Source organism: Carex rostrata, chromosome 20 (assembly GCF_964058835.1).
Source record: "Carex rostrata chromosome 20, lpCarRost1.2, whole genome shotgun sequence".
In the NCBI taxonomy this organism is placed as follows: domain Eukaryota; kingdom Viridiplantae; phylum Streptophyta; class Magnoliopsida; order Poales; family Cyperaceae; genus Carex; species Carex rostrata.
In genome coordinates this window covers 2,138,206-2,164,507 of record NC_135937.1, presented here as the reverse complement: position 1 = coordinate 2,164,507, position 26,302 = coordinate 2,138,206, and the positions used below count along the sequence as shown (strand labels likewise).

General features: G+C 35.5%; 3 protein-coding genes and 1 non-coding gene across 4 annotated transcripts; 3 read left to right on the top strand and 1 right to left on the bottom strand.

The window, feature by feature from the left end:
* The first annotated feature begins 550 nt into the window (after positions 1–550).
* Positions 551–3,499, top strand: LOC144572504 (fe(2+) transport protein 1-like). The gene is made up of 3 exons (XM_078322099.1): positions 551–1,226; positions 2,388–2,537; positions 2,921–3,499. The coding sequence occupies exons 1-3, from the start codon at positions 606–608 to the stop codon at positions 3,224–3,226; spliced, it is 1,077 nt and encodes a 358-aa protein (XP_078178225.1). The 5' UTR covers positions 551–605; the 3' UTR covers positions 3,227–3,499.
* Positions 3,500–11,720: 8,221 nt separating this feature from the next.
* Positions 11,721–15,284, top strand: LOC144572264 (RING/U-box superfamily protein). The gene is made up of 3 exons (XM_078321756.1): positions 11,721–12,634; positions 13,160–13,665; positions 14,633–15,284. The coding sequence occupies exons 1-3, from the start codon at positions 12,215–12,217 to the stop codon at positions 15,030–15,032; spliced, it is 1,326 nt and encodes a 441-aa protein (XP_078177882.1). The 5' UTR covers positions 11,721–12,214; the 3' UTR covers positions 15,033–15,284.
* A 2,908-nt stretch (positions 15,285–18,192) lies between these two features.
* LOC144572902 (U6 spliceosomal RNA) lies at positions 18,193–18,295 on the top strand. The gene has a single exon (XR_013517828.1). It is a non-coding gene; the product is annotated as a U6 spliceosomal RNA (small nuclear RNA).
* Positions 18,296–23,431: 5,136 nt separating this feature from the next.
* ZIP6 (ZIP metal ion transporter family) lies at positions 23,432–26,302 on the bottom strand. Its single transcript, XM_078322121.1, has 3 exons — positions 25,681–26,302; positions 25,084–25,331; positions 23,432–24,027 (listed from the first exon to the last, which is right to left on the bottom strand). Exons 1-3 carry the CDS (start codon positions 26,165–26,167, stop codon positions 23,713–23,715), a joined length of 1,050 nt encoding a protein of 349 aa, XP_078178247.1. The 5' UTR covers positions 26,168–26,302; the 3' UTR covers positions 23,432–23,712.

The following is a 26,302-nucleotide window of genomic DNA, read 5'->3' as shown; positions in this document are numbered from 1 at the left end:
CGATTTGATCGATATTAGTCAACCTCTCACTCTCTCTCTCTCTATATATAATAGATGTCATTTAAAGAATGTTATTTAATATAATTTTTTTATGAAAATATGTCATTTTGTATGAAATTTCTTTTTATGTGTAATAATGTTCTGTTGCAATGCACGAGAACGATACCGGTATATTGTTATAACTCTAGCTGAAGACTAAATGATTAAATTATTACAATTTGAAGTTATACTCAGATGCGCAGGACATCTCCAGTATCTCAATTAAATGGACGCAACAAAAACTGATGTAGCGGTTATACCGTTGAAAACTCAATTTCGTACGGGCACGAGTACGGGACGGCCCACCACGTGTTTTCCACAAGAATGCTACGGGGCCACTCATGTTTCCTGTTATACCCTCCATTTGAGCCCTCTCATTGGTCTAAAAAAGTTCAACTTGCCCATTTTTGTCAATCGAGTTCGAAATTATTTTCCCAAGGCCTTGCATGAATTCATGCCTTTTCAAGCTGAATACCAGACTATAAATCCATGTGCATTCTGAAACAGAAAGTCAAACAACATCTCCTAAATATTCCTTTTTATAAAAACAATATTTGATAAACACAATGGCCCCAAACAAGGGCAACCAAACCGTAACCCTAGCCTTGTCCCTCCTCCTCTTACTTCTCCTTCCTTCTTTCTCTCTTGCCACTTCACCCACTGACTGTGGTGTAGAGACCGAAGGAACATGCCACAACAAACCAAAGGCTCTCCGCTTAAAAGTAATCGCCATTGTTGTGATACTGATAGCCAGTATGATGGGTGTCTGTCTCCCTCTCGTCACAAAATCTGTCCCGGCACTCCACCCCGATAAAAACCTATTTGTTGTGGTCAAAGCATTCGCTTCTGGTGTCATTCTCGCCACTGGATACATGCACGTGCTTCCAGATTCATTTGATGACTTGCGGTCTCCTTGCCTAGCAGACAAACCATGGCACCAGTTCCCGTTCACGACTTTCATAGCAATGCTAGCAGCACTTCTTACGCTGATGGTCGACTCTTTGATGCTGACATTCTACAACAGGAATAAAAAAGGCAGTAGCGATGTAGCGGTTGTGAGCAGTGAGAGTCCTGCAACAGAGGTTCATGGCCATGGCCATTGCCATGGTGGTGCAATGGAAGTTGTGAGTAATGACCTCGAAGGGAACAAAAAGGTGACCTTGCAACGAAACCGTGTTATTGCACAGGTCAGAGAATAGTCATTAGTTCTTAATTTAATGTCGCTTATAGTTTATAATACTATGCTGTCATCTGTGAAACCAAACTTCACTGAATTATATTCAGTCAAACGTGGTCAATTTTTTAGTAAGTTGGTAAGATTAGTAAACTTACTTACTTTAGATAGACTGGTTGTGGTGATCGATATATGCTTCATAATTTTAGCTCTCATATTTTTCTGAATATATACAACAAATTTCTCTACTTATAATTATTATAATAAATACTGTCTTACAATCTTAACATCCAGCATAGGATTAAAATTAACACTTATATGTTTTTTACAAGACAAAACCAAATTTGTTTTTGAAAGATAACTTGGTCCAGCACACACACACACACACACACACACAGAGACAAGTAGTTGATTTTTTTTTTATTTACTTTCATTTTCAAGCCGCTTTTCTTTCTTTTCTTTACAAATCTATTTTAACTAAGAAAGTTTTGTTATATAGAGACTAGAACTAATCGGAAGTAAGGGATTAATGCAAAGAAAAGCCTGTGCACTAGTTGGTTATAATAAACCTTAGTGTATCAATCTAATTAGTTATTGAAAGGGCTAAAAATGTTTGACATCGCATTCTTTGGGTCAAAAAATATTGTGATAAAATTTAGTTATTACAGATATCTACCTAGGTTTGTGATATTACAGAGGCACTTGAAATTTGAAACTCTTTTGAAAGGATCATGAAGCTAGCTAGTTTTTTCTAGAGTTTAGCGTTTATGTTTTCATTTATTTTTCCCAAGGCAGAGCCAGCTGTGGGTGCACATTAATAATTAAGTATGTATACTTCCGATAATCCAACTAATTAAATATCAAAGAACATGCCTACGCTTCTTAATTTCAAAATTTTCAAAATGTTAAATACAAAAGCTGCTGCATATATGACTTCCAATGATTAGCAATTTGCTTCCAAAGCATAGTACAAACCAATTTTTCATAAAGATGAACTTGTTATTACTTAGATGGTTAATCATGTAATTAAGATACTATAGCTAATACATTCATTTTTTTTACCTCCAACAAAAAGCAAAATATATAGTACAGTCAAGAAAAGAAAACTTCACTACCTAATTAACAGTAGCGAAGCATTTTGAAGTTTGAACTTAAATTTGTGTTTCTTTGACAGGTGCTAGAAATGGGAATAGTAGTACACTCGGTGGTAATAGGTCTAGGGGTGGGTGCCTCACAAAATGTGTGCATGATAAGGCCACTTGTAGCTGCTCTTTGCTTCCATCAGTTCTTTGAAGGCATGGGGCTCGGTGGTTGCATTCTTCAGGTACTGTATCCCGGCCTGCTCATTTTTATGAGAATTATTTTGCCTTTTTGTCATTGCAAAAGACAAAACGATATCATTCAATACAACATGAAGAAAAGAAAAGAACAAAAAAAAAAGATAAAACTTTAATTAAATAATTGAAGTGGTTTGTAAAACAACACGCTATGCTTCGGAAAACGTACAAAAGGGAAAAAAAAAATTCCTCCTGTTTTTGACTTTTTTTGTCAAAGTCACTGGAACGATATTAATGTGGGTAGAGACTAAGTAATTGGAAATTAAATTAATATATATTTTCTTTCAACAAAATTATTCTCTTCAGAGAGTAGAATGTTTCTTCTTCAGATTTCACTTAGATATTCACCATGCAATTTCTTCTTTTTTAGGCGGAGTACCACCTGAAGATGAAGTCAATCCTAGCCTTCTTCTTCTCAGTCACTACACCGTTCGGCATAGCACTAGGCATTGCCCTCTCAAACATTTACCGTGATGGCAGCCCGACGGCACTCATAGTGGTCGGAATTCTCAATGCTGTATCCGCTGGGCTTCTGAATTACACGGCCTTGGTCGATTTGTTGGCGGCTGACTTCCTGGGGCCCAGGCTGCAGGGCAACGTGAAGCTTCAGCTGGTCGCGTTCTCTGCTGTGCTCTTAGGTGCCGGCGGCATGTCCCTCATGGCCAAATGGGCCTAGGAAGTGACATGTATATGCTGTTATGCGATATATATACACATGGTATCTATTTCTCTTTGGAATTGGATTGTGGATATTTAAGAAAGTGGTTGTCGTATGTATTTTATCATTGATGTATATTTCTTTTCTTGAGGTAATTAACCTCGATGTACTTTTCTTCCTGCATTAAAAGTTAATGGCTGTATCAAATACATGTATGTATACATACGTATACAATGGTTGTTTAAAAGAGTCGAAACGGGGGAATTAATGAAAAGAACAAGGTTTGATAAATGGCTAAATTGCAACAATTGTATATGAGTCTTATTTTGTTTTAATATATTGCTGCCCGGACAAACCATAAGAAAAATAAAAATATATAAATGCTTAAAGTTTTATTTTCTTCTGAAAAAGAATCGAGTCCAACAGAGAAAAGTCACGTTCATTGACGTGTTAAGAATACTGTTAAGCCTATATATAACCATCGGTATTATCCTTATCCCAAACTGATAATACATGACAAGTTGTCACTGCCAATGATCGATTTAAAAAATAAAAAAATAAAAAAAAAGGATAATACATGACAAGTTCTTTATTTGGTAAGCTCTGCTATTTCTTTCTCTTTGGGCCTGTTCGGCTAATGCAGAATAGAGGAATTAAGTGGAATTGAACCTCTATTCTCACCGAACAGACTCGGAAATAATTGGATTAGAGAGAGTGGAATAGAGCACTCTTCCCAACTTTTTAATTCCGAGGGGACCCTGCAATTAGACTTTGGATAGGAATAAGGAATTGGACCGGCCCATTTTACCTTTATTTCCTTCATTTTGCGCTGACATGGCACTTCCTCTTTCATTTTTTATTATTTCTTTTTTCTGCTGAGCACGCTTCCAGACGAGAGAAATGGTTTCTCCTCCGTTCGTTCTTAGGCCGAATTCTGATAAATTTTGGAGAGAACAACAAATTAGAAGGTTAGAAAAATACTAAACTTAATTTTCTCTCTCAAATGAGATCAGGATCATTAGTTTAGTCGACAAATTTCTTAGTCTCGACTCTCGCTTCAATTTGGTCGGAGTTGTCTTCTTTTACTTGTATGCATACAAGAGTCCTCTGCTGTCCGCCCGCCTCTCTCCTTTCGTTGCCTCAACACCTCGTCTTCTCCGTTGTTCTTCTTTGTACGCCTTTTAGATTTCTTGGTTTTTTTTTTTTTTTGAGAAAATTTCTTAGTTGGGGTGCTGGTGGCTGTGCTGAGGAAATTTCTTAGTTGAGAAAATTTATTTATGTCATTTTTTGAGACAATTTCATAATTGTTTCTGTGAAATGAGTTGGGATTACATGGGTTAAGATGTAATTCTAGTAAAAGGGTATAACAGTTTACTAGCAAGGGTTGTATCAATTTACCAGTAAGGGGTTAAAATTAGTCGACTTCAATTATAATTAGTCAACTTCAATTATAGTTTTCCTTTATTTTGCTAATTCTTTTGCACTGTGTGGTATGACTTACACAGTAAGTTGAATTGTTGTTTGTAATTGACCTGAATTAAGGATTATTGTGCTGACCACTTAGTGGTACAGTACCACACAGCAAGCCTGAGAACAAACTAGTATAACTGGTACTGAGTATCAGTCTAATACTAAACATGCATGCCTTCAATGGTGCATCTGGTTGGAAATCGTCACATTTCATTGTAATAAACCTGACTTTGATCTTATATCATGCACTTTGACAATTTATTTCCACTTTCCTATTTAATTTTTTTTCCCCTTTGTATCAGGCCACGTGTTAATGGCGCAGTATCAAATGAAGACAAGAGAAGTGTATTTTGATCTGAAAATTCTTGATACTATATCATGAACTTGTCTAAAAATTCTTGATCTGTTTTATTTTAATGAAGACAGTAGAAGTGTATGGCGCAGTATCAAGTGATATGTCAATGGTGCAGTACCAAAATTTAACAAAGGTTATAAGAGTCATTTCTTATATTTATTATATTTTAATGAGGAGAAGTGTCACTATTCTAATTGCAAAGTGCCGAACACATTTGGAATAGAGAAGAATAGTGGTCAATTCTCAATTCCACAATTTCTCAATTCCTTTGCCATTCCTCCCCTCACCGAACAGGCCTTTATATCTTGAATAACATTACCAAAAAGATGGATCTCAGCACAGCAAGCATTGGAAACCTTTAATGGTTCGGCCTGACTAACAGAATGACTCGACATAATGGGCCTTAACAAGGCCTAAAATGAGCTTGAATAACAAGCACGTAGTTTCCGGCCTTTAGTAGCATCTCATATTCAGACAGTGAACAATCGGCTAGGACCAGGTAGTTGTCAATGGACTAATGAGATCCAATATACTCTAAGGTCTGCTTTAAAATCCAACATGGGTAAGGCTAAGGTGCTATGAGTTGCATAGAGATCTACAGTGTTACAGTTTAATATTTAAGTTTTTAAAATTCAAATGGTCGATCCGAACCGTTCATCTTGCTCTCCATATTAATATGCGTTTGGAGACCAAGTTTTATATTTTTTGAAAATTTTTTACTATTTTTTTAGATAGGTAGAAAATCACTTGATCTAAAAAATTATGCACCATTCATATATTTGATTTTCTACCTATCTAAAAAAAATAGTAAAAAATTTTCAAAAAATATAAAATTTGGTCTCCAAACACATATTAATATGGAGAACAAGATGAACGGTTCGGATCGACCGTTTGAATTTTGAAAACTCAAATATTGAGCCGTAGCACTGTGGATCTCTATGTAACTCATAGCACCTTAGCCTTACCCTTAAAACATTGTGCGGAGGGGAATCTTATTTCAGTGTATATGACCGATGATTTCACTAGTTTCAGAAGAGAAGGAACAGAGAGGGAGCGAAAGTGATCAAACACTGTGTAGAAAAAAAAAAAAAAAGCAAGATGTTATATTGATTTTTGATGAAAACATTTGTTCTCTAAATCAGAGTGTAAGATCATTGTATGGAGGTGAACAAACCTCCGTCTCCTTTCCTTCCCCTTTCACTAATAACATTTTACCCTCTATTATGAAGCACAGTCTAAATAAAATCCAATACATTCTAAGAAAAAAGAGTTTGTATTCTCTTTGCTGACTGTGTTGAGCTCACCCTTAAAATGTTGATCTTAGTGTTCTCCTCTGAATGTGTTCCGCATTTTATTTCTTTTAACAAAAATACCGTACATGTAAATACTTATCTGGTTAACTTTAACAGTAAGCTAGTTGATTTTAACATTTAAGAATGAAAAAAAATAACCGGATGATTATGTTTTCAATATTAAATTAATTATTTCTGACAAAAAATATGATATTTTAATCACTTATCAACTTTCTTATAGTATTCTTTTGTTGCGTTTGAGATTTATTTATTTACAATTCTCAAGGCATATCTGATGATAGTATGGAAGTGCAGTGATTAGGGGTGTTTATCGATTCGGCTAAGTTGAAACCAAGCCGAATCGAACTAGGCAAATCAAAATTATAATTCGGTTTCAAAAATAGAACCGAACCAAATGAAAATTTTATTTTGATTTGTTCGAATCAAATTGAAATATATTAATTTTTTATTTAAAGCAATTGATTTATAATAAACTAAAGTATATTAAGAAATAAACTAAAGTATTTAAATTAATTGATTAAGAAATAAATTGAGGTATTAAAAAATAAACCGGGGCGGTCCGGACCAAATTCATAACTTATAAAAGCTCAGTCGGTTCGGTTATTTTGGTTTTGAAAAAAATCAAACCGAACTGAACTGAAGTTATAATTCGGTTTAAAAAAGCAAATAGAAAAAACTGAACCGTTTGGTCCAAATTAATTCGGTTCGGTTTAAAACCGACTAGACCGGACCCAATGAACACCCCTTGCAGTGATGACTTGTGAGATATCTCATATTTTGCGTGACTGGCGTGTTCAATCCCTATTCGGAGATAGCACAGGTCAGTATTACTTGAGCTTTGAGATTCGTGGAGAATGCATTTAAACGGTTGTTATTTTTAGAAAATCGCGCAAAATATGAGATATCTCAAAGGATGCGAATTCCATTCATATGACATTGATATCATTCCCGGACATGTCTTTAGTTTAGCTGTGTACTAAAATGAAGTCAGAAAATATTGAAAAGAACTAATTAAGTGTATAAAATAACAATTGTTTTATTTTTTATTTTTTGGCTGAAAATTCATAAGAAGTTTGTTACAAAGTAGCTGTTACGTAAGATTAGACAACTAATGTATGTGGAAAACACACAGGGGTACGTGCATTCTGTGGACGCAGTTATCCTTGCTTGATTAGAGTGATAGGAGCCTAGCGATAATGTCCTCTGTACACAGATGACAGTTGAGAAGACACTGAATCCAAACCAGATCGGGAACTGAATTGACTAGATCAGGATAGTCACCCATCAGCTGAGCAGGTACTGAATTAAACCAAACTGGGAACGAAATCAACTAGTCTAGGACAATCACCTCGAAACAGAGAGAAAAGGAGAAGAAGAGGCGGAAGGCAGCACAAAACAACACATAACATTATGATCACAAAAACAGACATTTATTTTCTAACTGAACATTTATTCTAATATATATATAAAGTAACTATATGTACAACTCGTTCCACCCACTCTTTCATTGTCAAAGAGGAGAAGAAGCACTCAAGAAAAGGGAAGAAAAAGCGAACCACTAGTATTCGAGAATAAAACCCCCAAAATGACGACGCCAAGAGTGATGACCAGATCTACGAAGTGAAAGAACCAAAAAATGGTTGCCAAATCCACTAGATGGAAGCACATGCTCGAATGATAACGGAGGAATGAGCAGTGGCCAGATTCACTAGGCGGAAGCACCAAAAACGGTTACCAAATTCATCAGACAGAAACACTAATTCAAATTGAAAAATATGAATAAAAAGAAAGTATAAAAAAAGCGGAGGAGAGGAGAGATTGGGGCGGCCTTATCTCTTTATTTTACTTATGGCATGAAATTTTTCAATAGTTTTACTATTCGACAATTAGATGTTAAAAGTAACTAAATTTGTGTTGAAACTAATCAACTAAGTATTTAAAACAAAATATATTAATTGGTTAAAAAATTTGAAAACAAATACAAAATTTTGAAACAGTTTGGGGCCCCTCTCCTTTTCGTTTCAGAAAAAAACGAAGAGAAAAAAAAAAAAAAAAAAAAAAGAGGTGAGAAGAAACGGTTGTCCTAGCACGGGTTCAATCCAACCAATTTGACCTAATCGCACCAAAATGCAAACCATCAAAGCCATGTCATGATTTATGTCCGCTTATCAGAAAGCACTAATAATGACGATGAATAATACCTCATTACCCTTTTGTGCTGTCTCGGTTTACCGGCCGGTGAGATCACCGCTGGCAGGTGGGAGCACCGTATCCGTTTCACTCAAAACACGAGACAGCATTCATTCATGGGATTTTGTGACCCGCCGTGATCTGTAACTGCGGGGGCCACACTCTTTTTTGACCTCTCATTTGTCTCACCCAGCACTCTTCTGGTTGCTTTTTACCATGTTATCAGATTTGTTCTATCCTGGACAAAAACTTTTATGTAATGTAATGTAAGTTATGTAACGTAACTTGGCATTCTAAAATAATTTTAATAAAATAAACTAACTCAGATATGTCAGATCCACACCCTTCAGTTTATATGTGGTATTTTTAATCAACGGACCAGTCCTTAATCCTACCGTATAATTTTCTTATTATATCTAAATATTTAGTTATTAGCATAAAATAAGTTTCTTCTTTGTGGCTTATATTATCAAATATGAATAAATTAATTAAGTAAGATAAGTTATAATAGAGACGACTTATGATTTATGAAGCATAAGTCGCATTTATGAAATAGAATAAGTTACATATGTTCCGCTTATTTATGATTCAACTCATGACCCGACAATTCTCAAAAATCAAACTGACCCAACCAACCCGTATTGAACCGAATCCAATCCGACATGTCTAATTGTCATATCTAAATATTAACATAAAATTATTGAAATATCAACATCAAGTGAGAATAATAAAATAAAATTATTAGCATCAATAAATATGTTCTCATTGCCATATCTAAATATTAACATATAATTATTGAAATATCAACATCAAGTGAGAATAATAAAATAAAATTATTAGCATCAATAAATATGTTCTCATTGCCATATCTAAATATTAACATATAATTATTGAAATATCAACATCAAGTGAAACAATAATCTAATAATATTATTAGCATCAATAAATATGTTCTTGTTGCCATATCTAAATATTAACATAAAATTATGTGTTCTGATTGGCGATTGCTAGTACACTTTGCTTTTAGCAACTTGCATATGATCACTCATTATCACACCTCACAAGCAGTGGTAATCGTAATACACGGAGTAATAAATTATTGTTATTGCTAACCTAAGCCTGTGAAAAGCTTTCGTGTCATATTACTTGAAAGAAATTGCTTACATAATTATTTGCAAGATATTGTTACCTTATTCACCCGTCACCCATGCCTTCAAGTAATGCAAGTGGTAACGTATTAGAATTGAACCCACTGGGAGCGAAAATCAACTAATAATACAATATTCATCAACCCATATATAACATTTCGTATTATTTTCATCTTTGAGACTAAAAAGTTTCCAGTACATCTTAAATTTGAAAATTTATAATTTGTAGAAAATTATTGTTTCGTTATATATATATATATGTCCCACTAGGTCACTAATATGCAATAGAAAATTAGAAACAACAAGAGCGTGCTATATTTACACAAACTGAAACGTGATTGTATCAAAAAAATTCTGGTGGAAGGATATAGATATCTTCTCAGTAATTTAATTAGATAGTATATTAATTTTGATGCAATTTAGAATTCATTTGACCACCAAATAATGATGATAAATTTAAACAATTATTGTATAAATTGTTCGGTGGATTATCAAAGAGTTTTCAAATTACATCAAATTTCATGAGTAGAACTAGGGTGCTCTTAAGCTCACCAAAGTTTTGGTGAGCTTAACTCTAAAACTCATAAAATCAATTTCAAATGACGAATCCGAACCGTTGAAATCCGTCTACCTTACGTGTGATGCATCTACATACAAAATTTTTAAACATTCGAATTAATTTAGTATAATGTCAAGCGGTCAAAATTAGAAGGTTAATAAATTAATTTTAGTGCATTCATTTTTGAACGTTTTTTGACCGCTTGACTTTATACTAAATTAATTCGAATGTTTAAAAAATTTCACATGTAGATGCATCACACGTAAGGTAGGCGGGTTTCAACGGTTCGGATTTGTCATTTGGAATCGATTTGATAAGTTTTAGAACTAAGCTCACCAAAACTTTGGTGAGCTTAAGAGCACCCTAGTTCTACTCCAAATTTCATATACAACCTAACAATAATATAGAAACCATTTCTCCAAATTTTTTTTATAAAAATGTTTACCTGCTGTCATGATTATTAAATGAATTTAGTGTTAATATAACCTATCCTACTTGTAATTCTATCTACCAGACCAAATTAGCCAGGTCTTTTGTTTTTCTAATATAAAGTCTTATACTAGAATTCTAGAAGATGTCAAATTTCATTAGAATAATATTTGTTATTTGACATTTCAATATAATAAAAAAAGATAGCGCACACACCAAACAGCTTATCTCAACACACAGTCATCCTACTTGCACAATTATTCTAAGAATTTGATCTCATCATATTCATTCATGTAAAACATAACTTTTTCCCAATCACAAATTCACAATTCATGTCGATCATTCTAATCCATTGACCGAAACAAAAAGCCCATTGTATACCGAGCCACAGAGGATCCAAAATTTCTCTATCAACGCTCATTCAGTGCGCGGTGTTAACCACTTACCTGGATAACCTTGCGAACCGCGTGGAAGTATTCATGAACCTTCGTAGCTTTCCCCGCATCGATAAATAATTATATACGCTCACTAATCACTATTGATAATGATACGTATTAATAATAGATTGGAGCTCCCCAGTCATTGAACTCCGTATATCTATTTTAACAATTCATACACCGAGTGCAAATACAACATTTGCCATCTTGTGGAGGTAATCTCACCTCTCAACACCTTGCTTCACAGATTCCCCTTTAATTAAACTCAATGGTAGTTGCCCGGTCGGTGCTCCCCACGATTAGATCCAACGGACGAGATTCTGTACAGGTGCAGCCCATCGACGGCTGACACAGTCTTTCCATTTGTAGGCCCTACACGCTTTAACTGCCCAGCCTCCTGCTATCCTATAGAACCTTACTCGCACCTGGACTACAATTAAGAGCCATATTGGTCCCACATATCAGTGTTTTGTATGTTTTACGACTCGTTTACTTAATCAGTTCCAGGACTGTTTACGATCTTAATCATTAAACTATAGTTTTCTTGACTGAGGAAGAATAATTAGACTTTGGCTTTAACGCCACTGTGCACTCTCTCTCCTCTTCTCTCTGTACTGGGGTCTGGTGAAAAAAATAAAGTATTAGAAAAAAATAAACATAAATTATTGAGAGTCTTCCCCTCTTTTTAAAGAAGACTGGCGGTAGAAAAAAGGAAGAATCTCTCGCTCTCTCTGTCTCCTCTTTCTTTTATTATTCTTTACATCGCCCCTGGAATTATGGGGAATTTATCCGATTCCGAAAATGGGACCATTATGCATTTCTGAGCAAGAAAGGTATCATCCCCGGTGAATTTTAGTCTTGTTATTAGTTTTTTTATTGTTGGTTTAGAAATAGAAATAGTGGAATTATATTTCTATGTTGGGGCAGAATCATTTTTTTGTACAAAATTCAGTTGGACAGACAGATGGTTTGTTCTTTTGCCTCTTTTTGCGAAATAGTTCGAGAAAATTGTTAGCTTAGTAGAGTTGCAGAAGCAATCGTTTCAGATAAGCATATTGAATCAAGGGGCATTTTGGTATTATATTTTTCGGAATAAATTGGGAAGATGGAGAGCTTGGGAGATTTTGCGGAGGACCTATATGAAAACTCGAATTCTGAATTTGATGAATTCAGAAGCTGTTGTGCAATTGATGAAGAAGGAGACGAGATTTGGGAGGATACTGACGAATCATTTGCACATGTTTCAAAAGAACTATTAGATGAATTTGCAGTAAAATTGTTCTTTAAAGGGGTGTCCGTTTGTGAGGAAAAGGAGAACGGGTCAAAGGTTGCCGGAATTGGGGTGGTTATGGAGAGGGGAGGTGGAAGTGGAGTTGCGGTAATTGAAGTTCAGAAAAAGATGGATTTCTATGTGGAGGAATTGGTTGCCGAGCATCTCGCCTTGTTGGATGGGATTCTGGTTGCTTTGAAGAATGATGTAAAAAGGATTTATGCTTTTACTGATTCAGAGAAGCTTTACTTTCAGGCAAGAACATTTTCTTTAATCTTAATCTAGGATTGAATTTTGGTGATCAGTGAGTACTTATTTCTAGCACCGAATTACTCGTATACTGAAGGAATATTTAGTTCTACCCTTGCCAAACCTTAAAAGTGCCTTCCATAACCTTGCATTAAGAAGCATCTAACTGCCAATTCTAGCACTTCATTGTATCCTAATGAGTAGGTGATTATGGAGGGCATTTAGGTTATTCTTGGAAAGGGTATGGGATATACTGAACTTTTAATTTTTTTATATTTGTATTGTGATATATTTGAGGTATATTAACATATAGATGATACTTCTCCTTTCAGTGTAGAGTGTAGTTGAAAAGAGTAAAACAAATTTGGCAATCTATAATTAGAACTGTTTAATGGAAGTCGTTTCTAGTACTTGGCTGGGGCTTCAATTAAATAGGAAATTTTGGAACAGTTTAATACAACTGCAAATTTTCTAGCAGTTAAATTTAAAACATTCTACTTCTAAGCTCTAAGATTTGATCCTGTTCTTTAGATTGCTGAGACCGAACTCCTTGATGACAAGCTCTTGGTAGGCCTAGGCCACCGAATTCTAGAGCTTGCAGAACAACTGGACGACTTTGATCTAACCCTAGTACCAAAGCTCGACCTAGCAAAGCCCCTCCAACTAGCACAGGAGGCAATCGGCATTTACAATCCTCCTATTCTCAATTTTGTTCCCAACAGGGAACAGAGAGTTGGCTACTGCCCATACACTAGCTGCTCAGCCCGTTTGGACCCGGTCCAGAGTTACTGTGGACCAGGCTCTTCTGATGCATACCGGTTTGAATGCCCCGAGTGTAGGAGGGATTACTGTGTCAATTGTTTGGTGCCATGGCATGCAATGGTTACTTGTGAGGAGTATTGGGATTTATTGTCAGATGAAAGAGAGGGTGGGATCCTCTCATTGCGCAATTCGGCACAACTTGATACATGGAGGACGTGCCAGCAGTGCGGCAATAGGATCGAGCGATCTGCAGGAGGCAACCGCATGACTTGCTGGTATGTAAATATTTTCAATTTTGATTTTGGTGGTTTTTTATACATTGCAAAAGCTAATTTAGATCATTTAATTCAAGACAAAATCAGGTAAAGTTGTATTTTTATAATGACATACTTGGAAGTAGAGACAATAAATAACTCATGAACAGAATCAGAAGTTCAGAACCCAAATTAAATTGGTTAAATTAATTCGCATGATTCCCAATTTCGGAACCTGTTTATGCAGACTGATTTTGTAAAATCTTTGCACTAAAAGAATCTGATTTTATGTACAGATGCAGACTGATTTCGTAAAATCTTTTGCATTTATTGGTGTACTTATCTCACAATAGGTTGTTTGATTGATACACTTGGCTTGTAGGTATTAACTAATTAACTCTACTCAATTCTGGTTTAGTTGTATGGTCATTTTTTGTTGATGCCTGAGTATAATTTAAAAATTATTATCTGCTTGTATTAACAAGCTTATCAACCAATAATTGTTCCCTGAATTGCTTTTCTTGATTGAAAGGATGCAACTCATCAGACTTTGAACCATACACATAATCTTTGTACAATTAGTCTTCTTTATTTCTCAATCATTGTTTATTGTCATCCATGTTATTACTATTATTAAATAACTCCTTGCAAGTGTTTATTCAGTTATCTGTGTTGCATTAATTGTGGCACAGAGAATACCTGCAAATATTAATGTTGCTTATAAATTTCATGAAAGAATGTCTTACAAGGTCAATACTAACTATGATTAACCAAAAGCAAAATACAACAATTAAAACATTTGTGGCCATTCAAATTATATTATGTTTGTTGATAGATAAACTATTTAAATTTGAGTTTCCCAATACATAAACTTGTATGATACATCAGCATGGGAACCAGTCAAGCTCAGTTCCACTGCAAACTAATTAATCCTAGAAAGCATTTGTTTATATGCAAATAAAACAAGGCTGACATCCTTCTTTCTTAGGTGCGGGCATGAGTTCTGCTACTCCTGCCGTGCAGATTACCACCATGGGAACCAGACATGCCAATGCGACACCTACTATGTCAACTCACAACATGACATGCGAGCCCTGCATCCAAACCCACCTCATCAAATGGAGATGTGGTCATGGGACTCTTTTGACTGCATACCGACAAACACTATGGAGGGTTACTCAGAGCAGGAGAGGGCTCAGCTGCAGCTGATACAGCGGTTCTTGTCCGGTGGTTTTAACCTGGGCGACCACCCGTGCCAGGACCCGCCACCACCGCCACGCTGCGCTGAGTCGTACATAGACACCATGAAGGACCTCCACCAGCTGCCTTGGCTTGAGAGGTTTGTGTCAGTGATCAGTGACAGCTATAATGAGGAGTATATTCAGTGAACCAAAGAAAGAAAGAAAGAAAGAGAAAGTACAGAAAGAATTGTGACGGATTATACTTTAGAATAATCTGTTTTTTTTTTTCCTATTTTTCTTTGTTTTTTTTTTCACTTTATTTTATAAGACCTAAAATAGTATGTAGATCTGAGGTAGTCACCATCAAAAACCCTTTTGGTATAAGCATCTAGCTTTACAAAAAATGTGGGAAACCCTTTGGTAAGCATCTAGCTGTTACCAGTTTAATATTTTGTTTCAGGAGGTTTGTGTCAGTGATCAGGAACGGTATGATTGTGTTCAGTTACGAAAGAGGTATAGGAGATAGATAACACGGACTCATGCCAGGTACTTTAACGTTATTAGAAAAAAAATATACGAATCAACATCTTTCTTTTGTCTAACATTTTCATGAGCAAAAGAAACACGACTTTGTAGTGTTGAATGTAGTGCATTTTGAGCACCATATATATCATGTAAGCATCTTGTTTGTTGTTTGTTGTTTGTTGTTTGTTTGGTAAATAGTACAAAGAGAGATTTTGCATGAAAGCGCCGATGCTATCGTTGTGCAGCGTATACAATAAGACAAAGTTGTCTGTGATTAAAAAATTTCAATTGATGGTAATGGATCATTGAAAGTTAAATTCCTTATGTGAATAAAGTATAATTATAGAACGTTACAAAGAAAATCGAAATTTTTTAGTTATCAATCTAATAAATCGAAATTAAATAATTACCACTTGGTCAGTCAGAATTTTATTTCTACCACTTTCGCAAACTAGGACTGCGCACAGATCTCAATCGGTTCGCAGATTTGGTTTGTGCATCTAATCCGTTCGTAGGCTCAGTCTGTGCACAGATTGTAATTTTTTTTTTGTTTTATAATTTAGATTACTGAAAAGAAAAAAAAAATCCGTATGCAGATTGGGTCTGCGAACGGATTGTAATTATTTTTTCGTTTTACAGTTCAGATTATTGAAAAGAAAAAAATAACGTGCGCTGATTAAGTCTACGAACCAATTGAGATCCCTACGTGGCTACGTGGATTCGGTCTGCGAGGGTGATAGAAATGAAATTCTAACTAACCGGTGGTAATTATTTAATTTTGATGTGATAACTAAAAAACGACAGAAAATTAACATCCGCGTCTTCTCTCTCTCTCGTTACGGATCTCCGTGATTCTCCTATAAAAAATAGTATCCAGGTCTCTTTCTCGCTTCCTTTCTCTCAAATTCCAAATCTCTCATATTTTGTCAGATAAGCATAGATATGCTGGATGGCGTAGAGGATAGAATGTTCCCATCTGTTCTCTAGAAATACTTGTAAATAGTTTGAGTAGGGTTAAAATGTCACGTCTTTTTGTGTTCAATGATGTCTCTCATTCTTATTTACGTTTTTCAAAGTTCAAACGATTAATTTGAGCTGCTCAATATAATTTTTATATTAAAATATACTTACAAATCAATTTTATATTTTTTTTAATTTTGTTTTACTAATTTTTAAAATAGATACAAAAATATAATTTATGAATGGTCCAAAATTTGACTTTCAAACATATTTTAATATAAATATTATATTGAACAGTTTAAACTTTGAATCGATTGTTTAAACTTTCAAAACAGATATGAAGTCTACAAAGATGTAGGGACAATGATTGGGGGTACATAAACAATAGGTATTTTAACCCTACTCAAATAGGTTTATTGGATTTGGAGATAGAGATATTATTGGAGTCTGATGACATGCTGTAGTATATACGATTCATAAAATCTGAAAATGCTTTTTAGTAATTATTATCGAATTAATTTGGTCTAGCAATGGTCTGCATCACGAATTTTTTTTACAAACCATAAATAAAATAATGAATTTTAGAGAACCAACTTGGTTGTTTTTTTTTTATATAAAAACTATGAGTTTCAAATAGGCTATTCGTTACCTCTCATTTATATTTAAGTGGTACTGAATAGTCTATTCGGTACCATCCAATTTTATACTTTTACTTGGCAGAAGCTACAAAAAAATTATAAAATTGGAAGATACCGAATAGGTCATTTGGTATTTCTTGAAAGTAAATAATAGATACCGAATAGCCTTTTTAGTAATTATGATTTTTGTAAAAGAAAAATCAATCAAATTAGTTCCCTAAATTTACTTTTTTCTAATTATGGTTTTTAAAAAAAAAATCCTGCATCACTGAATGGATTACTTTCAGTGATGAATGCTGAGTGTCGTTTGCTTTTTACCAGGGCATGGTACCTTTTTATTTTCTCAATATAATGACAAAAACTAAGAAATTCTTTACAAAAATGTCTCTCTATTAGACCAACTTTCTTAACATAATAGCTGGTTTGTACTCATAAACTATTGTCTGCTACCAATTAACTATATAGGCCTCAAATAAAAAATTATTGAACTATCATAACCTTTTCTGTGATATTGTTTTGACTCCCAAAGTATTATAAGTTTTTGAGTGAGGCTGTGGTGCTATGCATAGCGTATATTAGTCCGGATTATGAGGTCAAATTTTAAATTTGAATATTCTAATAATCAATCCGAATAGTTTAACACGATCTCCATATAAATATGTACGTATAAACTAAATTTTATGTTTTTTTAAAAAAAATTACTATTTTTTTTAAATTAATAGAAAATCACTTGATCTGAAAATTTTGGACCATCCAAAAACAACGATTTTCTACCAATCTAAAAATATAGTTAAAAAATTCTAAAAAATGTAAAATTTAGTTTGATCGGCCTTTAAGATTTTGAAAACATTGTATCTTATTGGACCATCCAATTGCCGAAATTTTTATTGAAGTTCTCTTCTGGCTATTTTTATGGCTCCAGTTGTCTCTATAAAAGGAAAGATTAAGATTTAAAAAAGAGACTTAGTCTTTCATACCATAACAATTTTGGGCAATTCAGAAGAAAACTTGGATTTTAAACGTGAGAGCACACAATTATAGTTGGGGCCAGTACAGCCTAAAACAAGTGAGCTATATATTTTCTCCGCTGGATGGACCACAGAGACCAAGATAAGACCAGGTCTACGTAATATCCTTTTAAGCTAAATCACGCTCCGGTACGATGAGAACTTTAGCTATAGTCCCACAATGAGATATTATAATTTTTATAGTTCTATTTATATTAGCATGGAGAGAGCAGTTTCGTCTCTTCGGAGACATCCGATAAAATTGGAACGATACAGAGAAGATTAGCATGGCCCCTGCGCAAGGATGACACGCACAAATCGAGAAATGGTCCAAATTTTTTCTCACTAAATTTCTCCCATTTTGTTTTCCAGGTGTGGAGCCTAATTTCTGGAGATTCTTTCGTTTTTCACAGTATTGAACTCTATTAATGAAGTTCGATTTCTTCGTTTTTTCTTGTAACCCTGATCTAATTTTGTAATTTTAGCTTGATTTTCTTCATTTTATTTTTGGAGATTTTGGATTCATAATTTTTGCCTCGCTTGTAAGTCGATCTGCCATCCTATTTCTTGATTTTTATTTTCTTCAACTGCTTTGTACCTTCTTAACTTCCTTTATGTTCGATCTTATTATACTTCTCCTTCCTTTTTGTTTTCAGTCTTTACAAAATTCACCATTTTGGCTACAGTGATTTCTTCATTTTCTTTTATAGAATTCTGCCCTGATTTTTGGAGATTTTGGATTTCATATTTTTTGGCTCACTTGTAAGTTGATCTGCCATCCTATTTCTTCTTGAAATATTTGGCAGTGTTGGCAGGGGCGGATTTATGTATAGATCAGGGGGTGCTAAGCCACTCTATGATTTTAAAATTCTTAATTATGTATATTAAACTTTAGTTAAACTTTTGAGTTTTTTGAACTTTTATATAGTCTAGCACTCCTCATGAAATAACAAATGTTTGTTAGTAGTCAAGTGGTTTGAGTTCTAATTGTTATGTATGAGGTCATGGGTTCAATTCCCACTAACTACATTTTTTTTTTTCATTTTTTTCATATATTACATTTTATAGATTAGCCCCCCCTATTTACATTTTCTAATTCCGCCCCTGAGTGTTGGAGCTTCCAAGGAGCAGGAGGGAAAGCGCTTTATCAACTAATATCTCTTGAATTTCTCCCTCAATTTAGTAAAAATCAAAATTCCTGATCTTATAATCCAAGGAAAAAAAATGAAAACAAAGTGAGCTGGTCTTTCTTACATTATCCTAGGTTCAGTGTTTGTAGATTCAGTTGTTGCTAGATCTCATTTGAATGGCATTTCAAGGAAAGGTTGTTTAGCAGTGCTTCCCTGTCCACTTGTACTGAAGAAGTAAACTGTTGTATACCTAGCCAGTTTCTGAGCTTCATTCAGCAGCTTATGAGCTATGTGTGCATAGTTGTAATATTACATTATTACTAGAAGAATGTCAGCTCGGTCCATGAATTAATTTTTGTTACTGGCAGGGGTGGATGAAGGGAGGAGTGCATATCCTCTGAGATATCTCAACTTTTGCGTGACTGACGTGTCCGGTGCCTATTCGGGGGTGATGTAGGGGGTGCAGAGGGAAGTCATTTTGAGATATCTCAGAGGATACGAATTCTGAAGGGAGGGGGGGTGCAGAGGGAAGTCATTTTGCCCTTGTCTGTTTGCAACCTTTTGTCCTTCAGATTTTATAATTTGTGCTTGTACATATACTCTTTAGTGAATTCGTATCCTCTGCATTAACTCATATTTTTAGTTAAGATATGGACCATCTGATTTAGATCCGCACTAATATTAAAGGGCACATGCGTTATAGGTGTGGGCCAGATTGGCCCGAGTTCTGATTGCACAGTCCAAAATTTAATTCAAACGGTACGTTAATGCAGAGAATGCGGGTTCCTCTTTAGCCCCCCTCATAAAATTAAATTATACTGCACTTATTCAGTCCTCACAACTCTAATATTTTGGGTCCACCTCTGGACTTACAAGTGTTTATTGTATTGACAGCTGGTGTTAATACATTCCTCGGAATCTTTCTTTGCTAAACTTTGAACATTTTTCAAAATAGTACTCGAATTGAACTCTGACCATTTGTCATGCCTTTGTAAAATTGGTGCAAATCGTGTAATTTCTAATCTCTCTCTGTCTCATTCCTGATTCTCATCATAAATCAACATTTTCTTTGCAAAGTTCTAGCTAAATATATGATTTGCCTATTAAATATTTACAAATCAATACAGTTATGTGTGATTTGCTGAAACAAGGTGGCAAAGAGATTCTAACTGCTGCTTTTGTTAGGGGAAGAATCTCCATTGCTCTTTTTCTTTGCCTATGTTTGAAAAATATGGAGATAGAAGAATATAACAAATGTACCATAAATTTCACTATTGTGAGGGGCATATATTTTTCAGTTGGGAGGGTGCAAAGGAAATGCTTTACGATTGTCTTTTGCGCCATTCATTTAACCATTTGATTGGATATAATCAAGTACGTTTTAACCAAAAGGTAGAAAAGGAGGGGCACATCACTAGCGGCCATGATTATCACATTGATTAATTTTGGATAAATGGTTTATGCTGTACTTGAATAGAAACCTATTCACCAACTTTTCGGTGTGGGCATTTTCACAGCCAGGGATGAAGAGCGGCATACCGGTACAAAAATGGTACCAGATGGTAAGGCGGTGAGGTTGCAGTGGCAGCTGGCTATGAAAGACGTGCATCCAAAAAGAGAAGGCTGCTAGTTGGCAAATAGTTTCAGTTTGTGTTTTCTGGTTGTATACACTGTTGTTTTGTTTTGCTCTTTGCTGTGGATACAAAACATGTTAAACAACCCGATGATGGTCGGTACCAATCCTGGTACTCCCATTCCTTTCTTTATCTTCGAAATGGTGTATAATGCCTTGATATGCAGTGAGCTTGTCGGGCATTTCAAGAAAATTGACATAGGTGGTATCTTGTACCACAATTTATCAAAGAAGAAGAAGAACATGGTCTTTATGTGTAAATCATGTAAATAGATACCTTGCAGAGCAGCAGAGAACAACATTTTCTTTTGTCTTTATTGATTGATGAACCTTTAAATTTACAAAATAAATAACTTTACAAGTATTTAATTTAGGAAAACCACAACAAATTGAGTGATCGGATTGTAGGCAAGTAATCTTGGTATCAAAAGATGACAACTAAAGATTTTTTTTTTTTGTTGCCAAATTGCCCGACGACTAAAGGATTGAAACTTAGAAAAATGGTGAGTTTGGAGCTCAAAAAAAATCTCTAAAAAGGTGGAACCGCTTCATAGTCCACAAGGACTAATTAGTAGCTCAGAGGCTCAATCAGGAGTCATAAAGTAAAAACGGACTGTTTGTTAAGAATAAAAGCTACCTGTAATCCAAAGTTAATACCCAGCAACCGCTCATCCTATGGAGGTCTCCCCATCTCTATTGATTTGCAACCAGCGCGTAATTAGAAATTATCTAAGGTTTGTGAGCGATGGGGATGCACATGCAGTAGTAGGTTGCACTGTGTTGTGTCTCCGCGTGTGTGCTGTTTTTGTTTTTTAATATTTTTTTGGGGTGGTGGTGGTTGGTTCAATGAAAAAACAAGTTTGGGGTTAGTGCACAAACAAACAAATTTAGGGTCTGTTCAGCATTTTTACTGTTTCGGTGGAAAAATAAAAATTCAGTTCAATTCAATTCTTGTGTCCATGCCTATTTCCGATGGTGCGTCGAACAGAACCTTAACCTCCACGACCAAAGGTGTGGGACAACCTCCTTTATTACTAAACCAAATTTCTACAACATTTAGGGTCTGTTCGGATGTGTAGGAACAGATGGGTTTTGAAATAATTCTTGCACTCGTTCGGTTGCTCCGTTTTTCCCCGTCCATTCCCCATCTTCTTCCCAGCTTCTTGCCCCACATAGCGAAAATTCGTGAGAAAACTAAAATTCAGTCAGACTGAATTATTTTTTTGCCCACATCGTGTAACAGCTCTTTCACGCCTCGCCTCCACTCTCTCCAGCCCGACCAGACCCTGCCTGTCTCCTCCTTCACGCCTCCTCTCTCTCCATCGCTTCCAGCCTCGCCCTCTACCTCAGATTCGCAGCTGCCTCCCAAGCTCTCCTTTGGTTTCAAGCAGCCTCCCAAGCTCATGTCGCTCTACTTCTCTCTATCTCTATATTCATGGTATGCTCTCTCTTTCACTTTCGTTCTCTCTCTCACTCTTTCTTTAGTTGCTTCAATTTGTACAAATTGTAAATAATGGGCTGAAATTTTGAATTTTCCTATGTATTAGAGGCTGACTGGGAATTTTTAATTTTGGAAAGTTGAGGGACTGAATTTGAGAATCTGAGAAGTGTATTGAATGTACATTAACAATCCTATATAAACTAATTTGGCACAAAAGCTAGCTCTCCAGCATTGGCTCGAAGAAGTTAGCAAATCTACATTTGAATTTATATAATTTTATCAATTGTTCTCTACTATAGTGTACTTGATTTTGTTAGTAAAATTTTCTAATTGTACACAATTCTCACACAGATTGAACTCTTTGTTATAGCATTGTTGCATTTTTTTTTTCCTATTTAAATTGAGGGTGTTCTTTTAATTACTGAATGCTTTGTGTTACTGTTAAATTGAGGGACCAAATTAACAAATTCATTTTGCTTGTTTTTTCTAATTTGTTCTCTGATTCAATTGTGTTATTTGTCTCAGCAACTTAGATTTAGTACCAGCTTGTACCAAGACCTTTATATACCGGTACAATCCAATATATTAATGCCACATGTATACTCGATACTATGTGCTGGTGTAAACCATTTGAACCTGACTAATATATCTTTATTAAAAGAATGTTTGTTTTCTGAGACTGGTCTTAATTTATATCTTCATTCGGATTTTTGCTTAATTTTTGGATGTGAGCTAATTTATATATGGCCATATGCATATTAGGTTTTCTTACATGGTCATTAAAATTCTATTTGTCGAAAGGATAAGTTTTAGGGACTTAAATACAAGTTCATCCGGTACAATTGCATACCAGGCTGGTGCTGGTACAAGCGTATTGAACTGATGTTGGTACAAGTGTATCGGACTAGTACAGACTGGTTCTGGTAAAAGAAATTGTTGCATGGACAGAGAAGAAAGAGCATACTGGACTGGACTGGTACGAAGGGGTGATAACCCAAACACCTTTCGCTTCATCCTAACATTTACAATTATTGTTATTTTAAGAATTTATAATGGCAGGCAGCTGATGTTTGCAATTTAATAATTATTTGGATACAAAATTTGTATTGTTGTAATACTAATTTGATATTTAATTAGAATATTTTGGCTATGTTATTATTTTGTAAATTCATAATTTTATCCAGTGTTCAGATTCAGTATTTTATTGAATATGATGCATTTCATTTATACTAATATTCATCACGTTATTGTTTATTAATCAAAATTCAAATATTTTAAAAAGAAAAATATAATTTCCTACGATTAATCCCATGGTACAACCGAACACTTATTTCAGCACATTCTCATAATAAATCCACTCCGTTCCCGTATCCATGGATTCCCATTTTTGCAAAAGTGGATTCTCATACCCATCAAATCTCATCCCGTGTAATTCCTTGACATCCGAGCAGGCCCTTAGCGAATATGTAGTCCCAAATTTCAACTCTTTTGGGATTACCCTGTCTACAGTTTATAAATCACTATTTTCTGAACTAATCGATCATATCTCTCTACTATGCCCATATTGCAAGAATGGACATCGCAGCAGATCCAAGCACTAGCGAAACAAAACACTTCTTCTTCAGGCCAGGTGTTGAGTTAATAGCTTTGTTTTGGAAGAAGTCGACCGCAATTAGATCAACTAAGGCCATATAGACTAGGATTCCAGCTGAAAGAGAGCCCAACAGCCCCTCCGTCAATAGAGCATTGGGGCTACTATCATCATATCCCGTCAGGTAAAAAATAACCATCCCCAATACTATCCCCAGGGGAGTGGTCACTGAGAACATTATGCACATATAAGCAACAGTTGTCATGGCAAACCCAGCCTGCAAACAAAATTACAGATTTAAAATGAAGTATTTAAAGGAACATTCTCAGACCTACAAGAAAATGAATCATGCAAAAGCTGGACTTAAGATTGTATTTTCTTCTATATGTTTATTTTCTTTCCTTTTCTTTTGATGGCGATGAGTGGAGAGGGATAATTTAGGATACAATAAAATGCTTTGATTCTATTTCAACAAAAGGCTAGTTATAGAAAGCATTATCCAACAGAAAATTGAAGAAAGAAAGCATAGTGCCTCTCATGGGTGCATAACACAAAGATACCACTACCATAACAAGGAAGAAGTTCATTACAAAGGGATAATAAATGATGTGGAAAGAAGAAACTCTGATTTGAGGAATGTCGTTTTATAATCTCTGAGTGGAGATATTGGCTTCATATATCACCTTTCTCAGCTTATTTTATCCAGAAAGCAGTAATTCAATGGATAAATTATCAAAAGGGCCCCCCAGCTTTATAATCAAACTTAGGATACGTGATATTGACTGGGTTAAGCATGAGGTGCTGGTGATTTGTCCACAAGAACTAAAGGCTGGTACAATTGGAAATATAATATATATTTCAAATTCATTATAAATAATATAAATCTTACTTTGGGACAAGGAACTATGCTAAAAGAAATAATTCTATTCTGTTAGGACCACAGAGATCTTGTCATCTCTCTCTGATTAGCTTCTATTAGGTGTTGGACAATACTCTAACGCTACTAGCCTACTACCAAGAAGCTCAAATAATAATAAACACCCATTTCAGTAACTAATTTCAAAGCTTTTAAACACCATGATCTATTAATCTAACATTAAATATTGTCAAAATCATAGAACTGTAAGTTGACAAGGTTACTTGATTGTGTCACAAATACCCATTTGCAACTTTAGATTGAATATCCAAACAAGGCGGGGAAATATCTGCCTTCTTAAAAAAGTTATCTCTACAGAACAACAGCTAAAATGATACATATTTACACAAAAGCATAGCACAGGAAACAAAATCCTGAAATATGCATAATTCATAAATTATGCAACAGGGATTTTACCTGAGCAATACATCCACCGAGACCCATCCCCTCGAATATTTGGTGAAAAGAGAGAGCGATCATGAGTGGCCTGATCGAACACACATCTTGAGACATCCCAACAGTCACCCCAATAATAACAGAGTGAAAAACAATCCCAATTTCTAGCACCTTTGATACCATTTTCTGTTTCATCATCACCATTCTCTGCTCTTCATCTTCTGTCCCCTCACCCTCTTTATTACCTCCATCTTTTTCCAAATCCCCATCTATATTGCACCATCAGTTTTAATCAATATCAATGTCATTTTTATTTTTGACGCAACTTTTTTTAGCACTTTTTTACCAGATGAAAGACACCATGTACCAAATTACCACCTCCATCAGATGATGAAAGACATAATTCAAATCATTTCAATTTGAAACAAAATTCAATGACTAATGGCACACAAAGGTGGGACTTTCCAACCAAATTCTCAAATTCAATAACAATACATCTATGGTGGTCCCGGTATCTGCTCCAGAAAGGGTACATGAACATTCCCAATCAAATTTCAGGCCGAATTCAAATCCATAATAAGGGGCAGTATTTAATTTTAAAAAGGAAATCTAATCTACCTTTGTGGCATCCCATCTCTTGCGCTCCGACCTTGGTATACGGATTAAGGCCAGAGCCTTTGATCGGGGCGACTCCATCGTCCAGCGAGAGAGAAATCTCATGCGAGTGCGAGTGCGAGGCCGACAACTCAACCAAGAGAGAAAGCAGCGCCCCTATCAGGGTAACCAGTCCAGAAAAAGGGAACCCGTCTGGAGACACGTGACACGACGAGAGGAGAGAAGTCGAAGCATCAGGCAACACGTGCACGAGCGACGTTGAGAGAACAACGCCAGCAGCGAAGCACTTAACAAGGAGGAGGAGGCTAGGGTAGGAGGGGTAGCGCGAGAGAAAACGAGCGAGAACGACCGGCGCGGCCACGCCGACGGCGCTGGTGACGAGGATGATACCGAGGGAGGCGAGCTTCAGGTGCTCGGCGGCGACGCCGTCGCGGCACCGGGAGGGGACGGAAGCGGAAACGCCGGTGAGCCACGCCGCGCAGCCTGACATTGTTAGAAGAGGATAGAGAGAGAGAGCAGGAAATTCGAGTTTGGAGTTGGATGTTTTGTGAGACCGTGAAGGTAATAAAATTCAAAGGAACCGTACGGTTACGTACTTACGTGAGAAACTATAAAGAAATGGGTT

What these genes read in the sequence shown, in the direction of transcription:
- LOC144572504 (XM_078322099.1), top strand. Translation starts at nt 606, where the DNA reads ATGGCCCCAAACAAGGGCAACCAAACCGTAACCCTAGCCTTGTCCCTC. An exon ending in GAAACCGTGTTATTGCACAG is followed by an intron (nt 1,227 to 2,387) that starts GTCAGAGAATAG and finishes TTTCTTTGACAG; the next exon opens with GTGCTAGAAATGGGAATAGT. An exon ending in TCGGTGGTTGCATTCTTCAG is followed by an intron (nt 2,538 to 2,920) that starts GTACTGTATCCC and finishes CTTCTTTTTTAG; the next exon opens with GCGGAGTACCACCTGAAGAT.
- LOC144572264 (XM_078321756.1), top strand. Translation starts at nt 12,215, where the DNA reads ATGGAGAGCTTGGGAGATTTTGCGGAGGACCTATATGAAAACTCGAAT. An exon ending in CAGAGAAGCTTTACTTTCAG is followed by an intron (nt 12,635 to 13,159) that starts GCAAGAACATTT and finishes CCTGTTCTTTAG; the next exon opens with ATTGCTGAGACCGAACTCCT. An exon ending in GGCAACCGCATGACTTGCTG is followed by an intron (nt 13,666 to 14,632) that starts GTATGTAAATAT and finishes CTTCTTTCTTAG; the next exon opens with GTGCGGGCATGAGTTCTGCT.
- ZIP6 (XM_078322121.1), bottom strand. Translation starts at nt 26,167, where the DNA reads ATGTCAGGCTGCGCGGCGTGGCTCACCGGCGTTTCCGCTTCCGTCCCC. An exon ending in AGAGATGGGATGCCACAAAG is followed by an intron (nt 25,332 to 25,680) that starts GTAGATTAGATT and finishes GGTGCAATATAG; the next exon opens with ATGGGGATTTGGAAAAAGAT. An exon ending in TCGGTGGATGTATTGCTCAG is followed by an intron (nt 24,028 to 25,083) that starts GTAAAATCCCTG and finishes TTTTGTTTGCAG; the next exon opens with GCTGGGTTTGCCATGACAAC.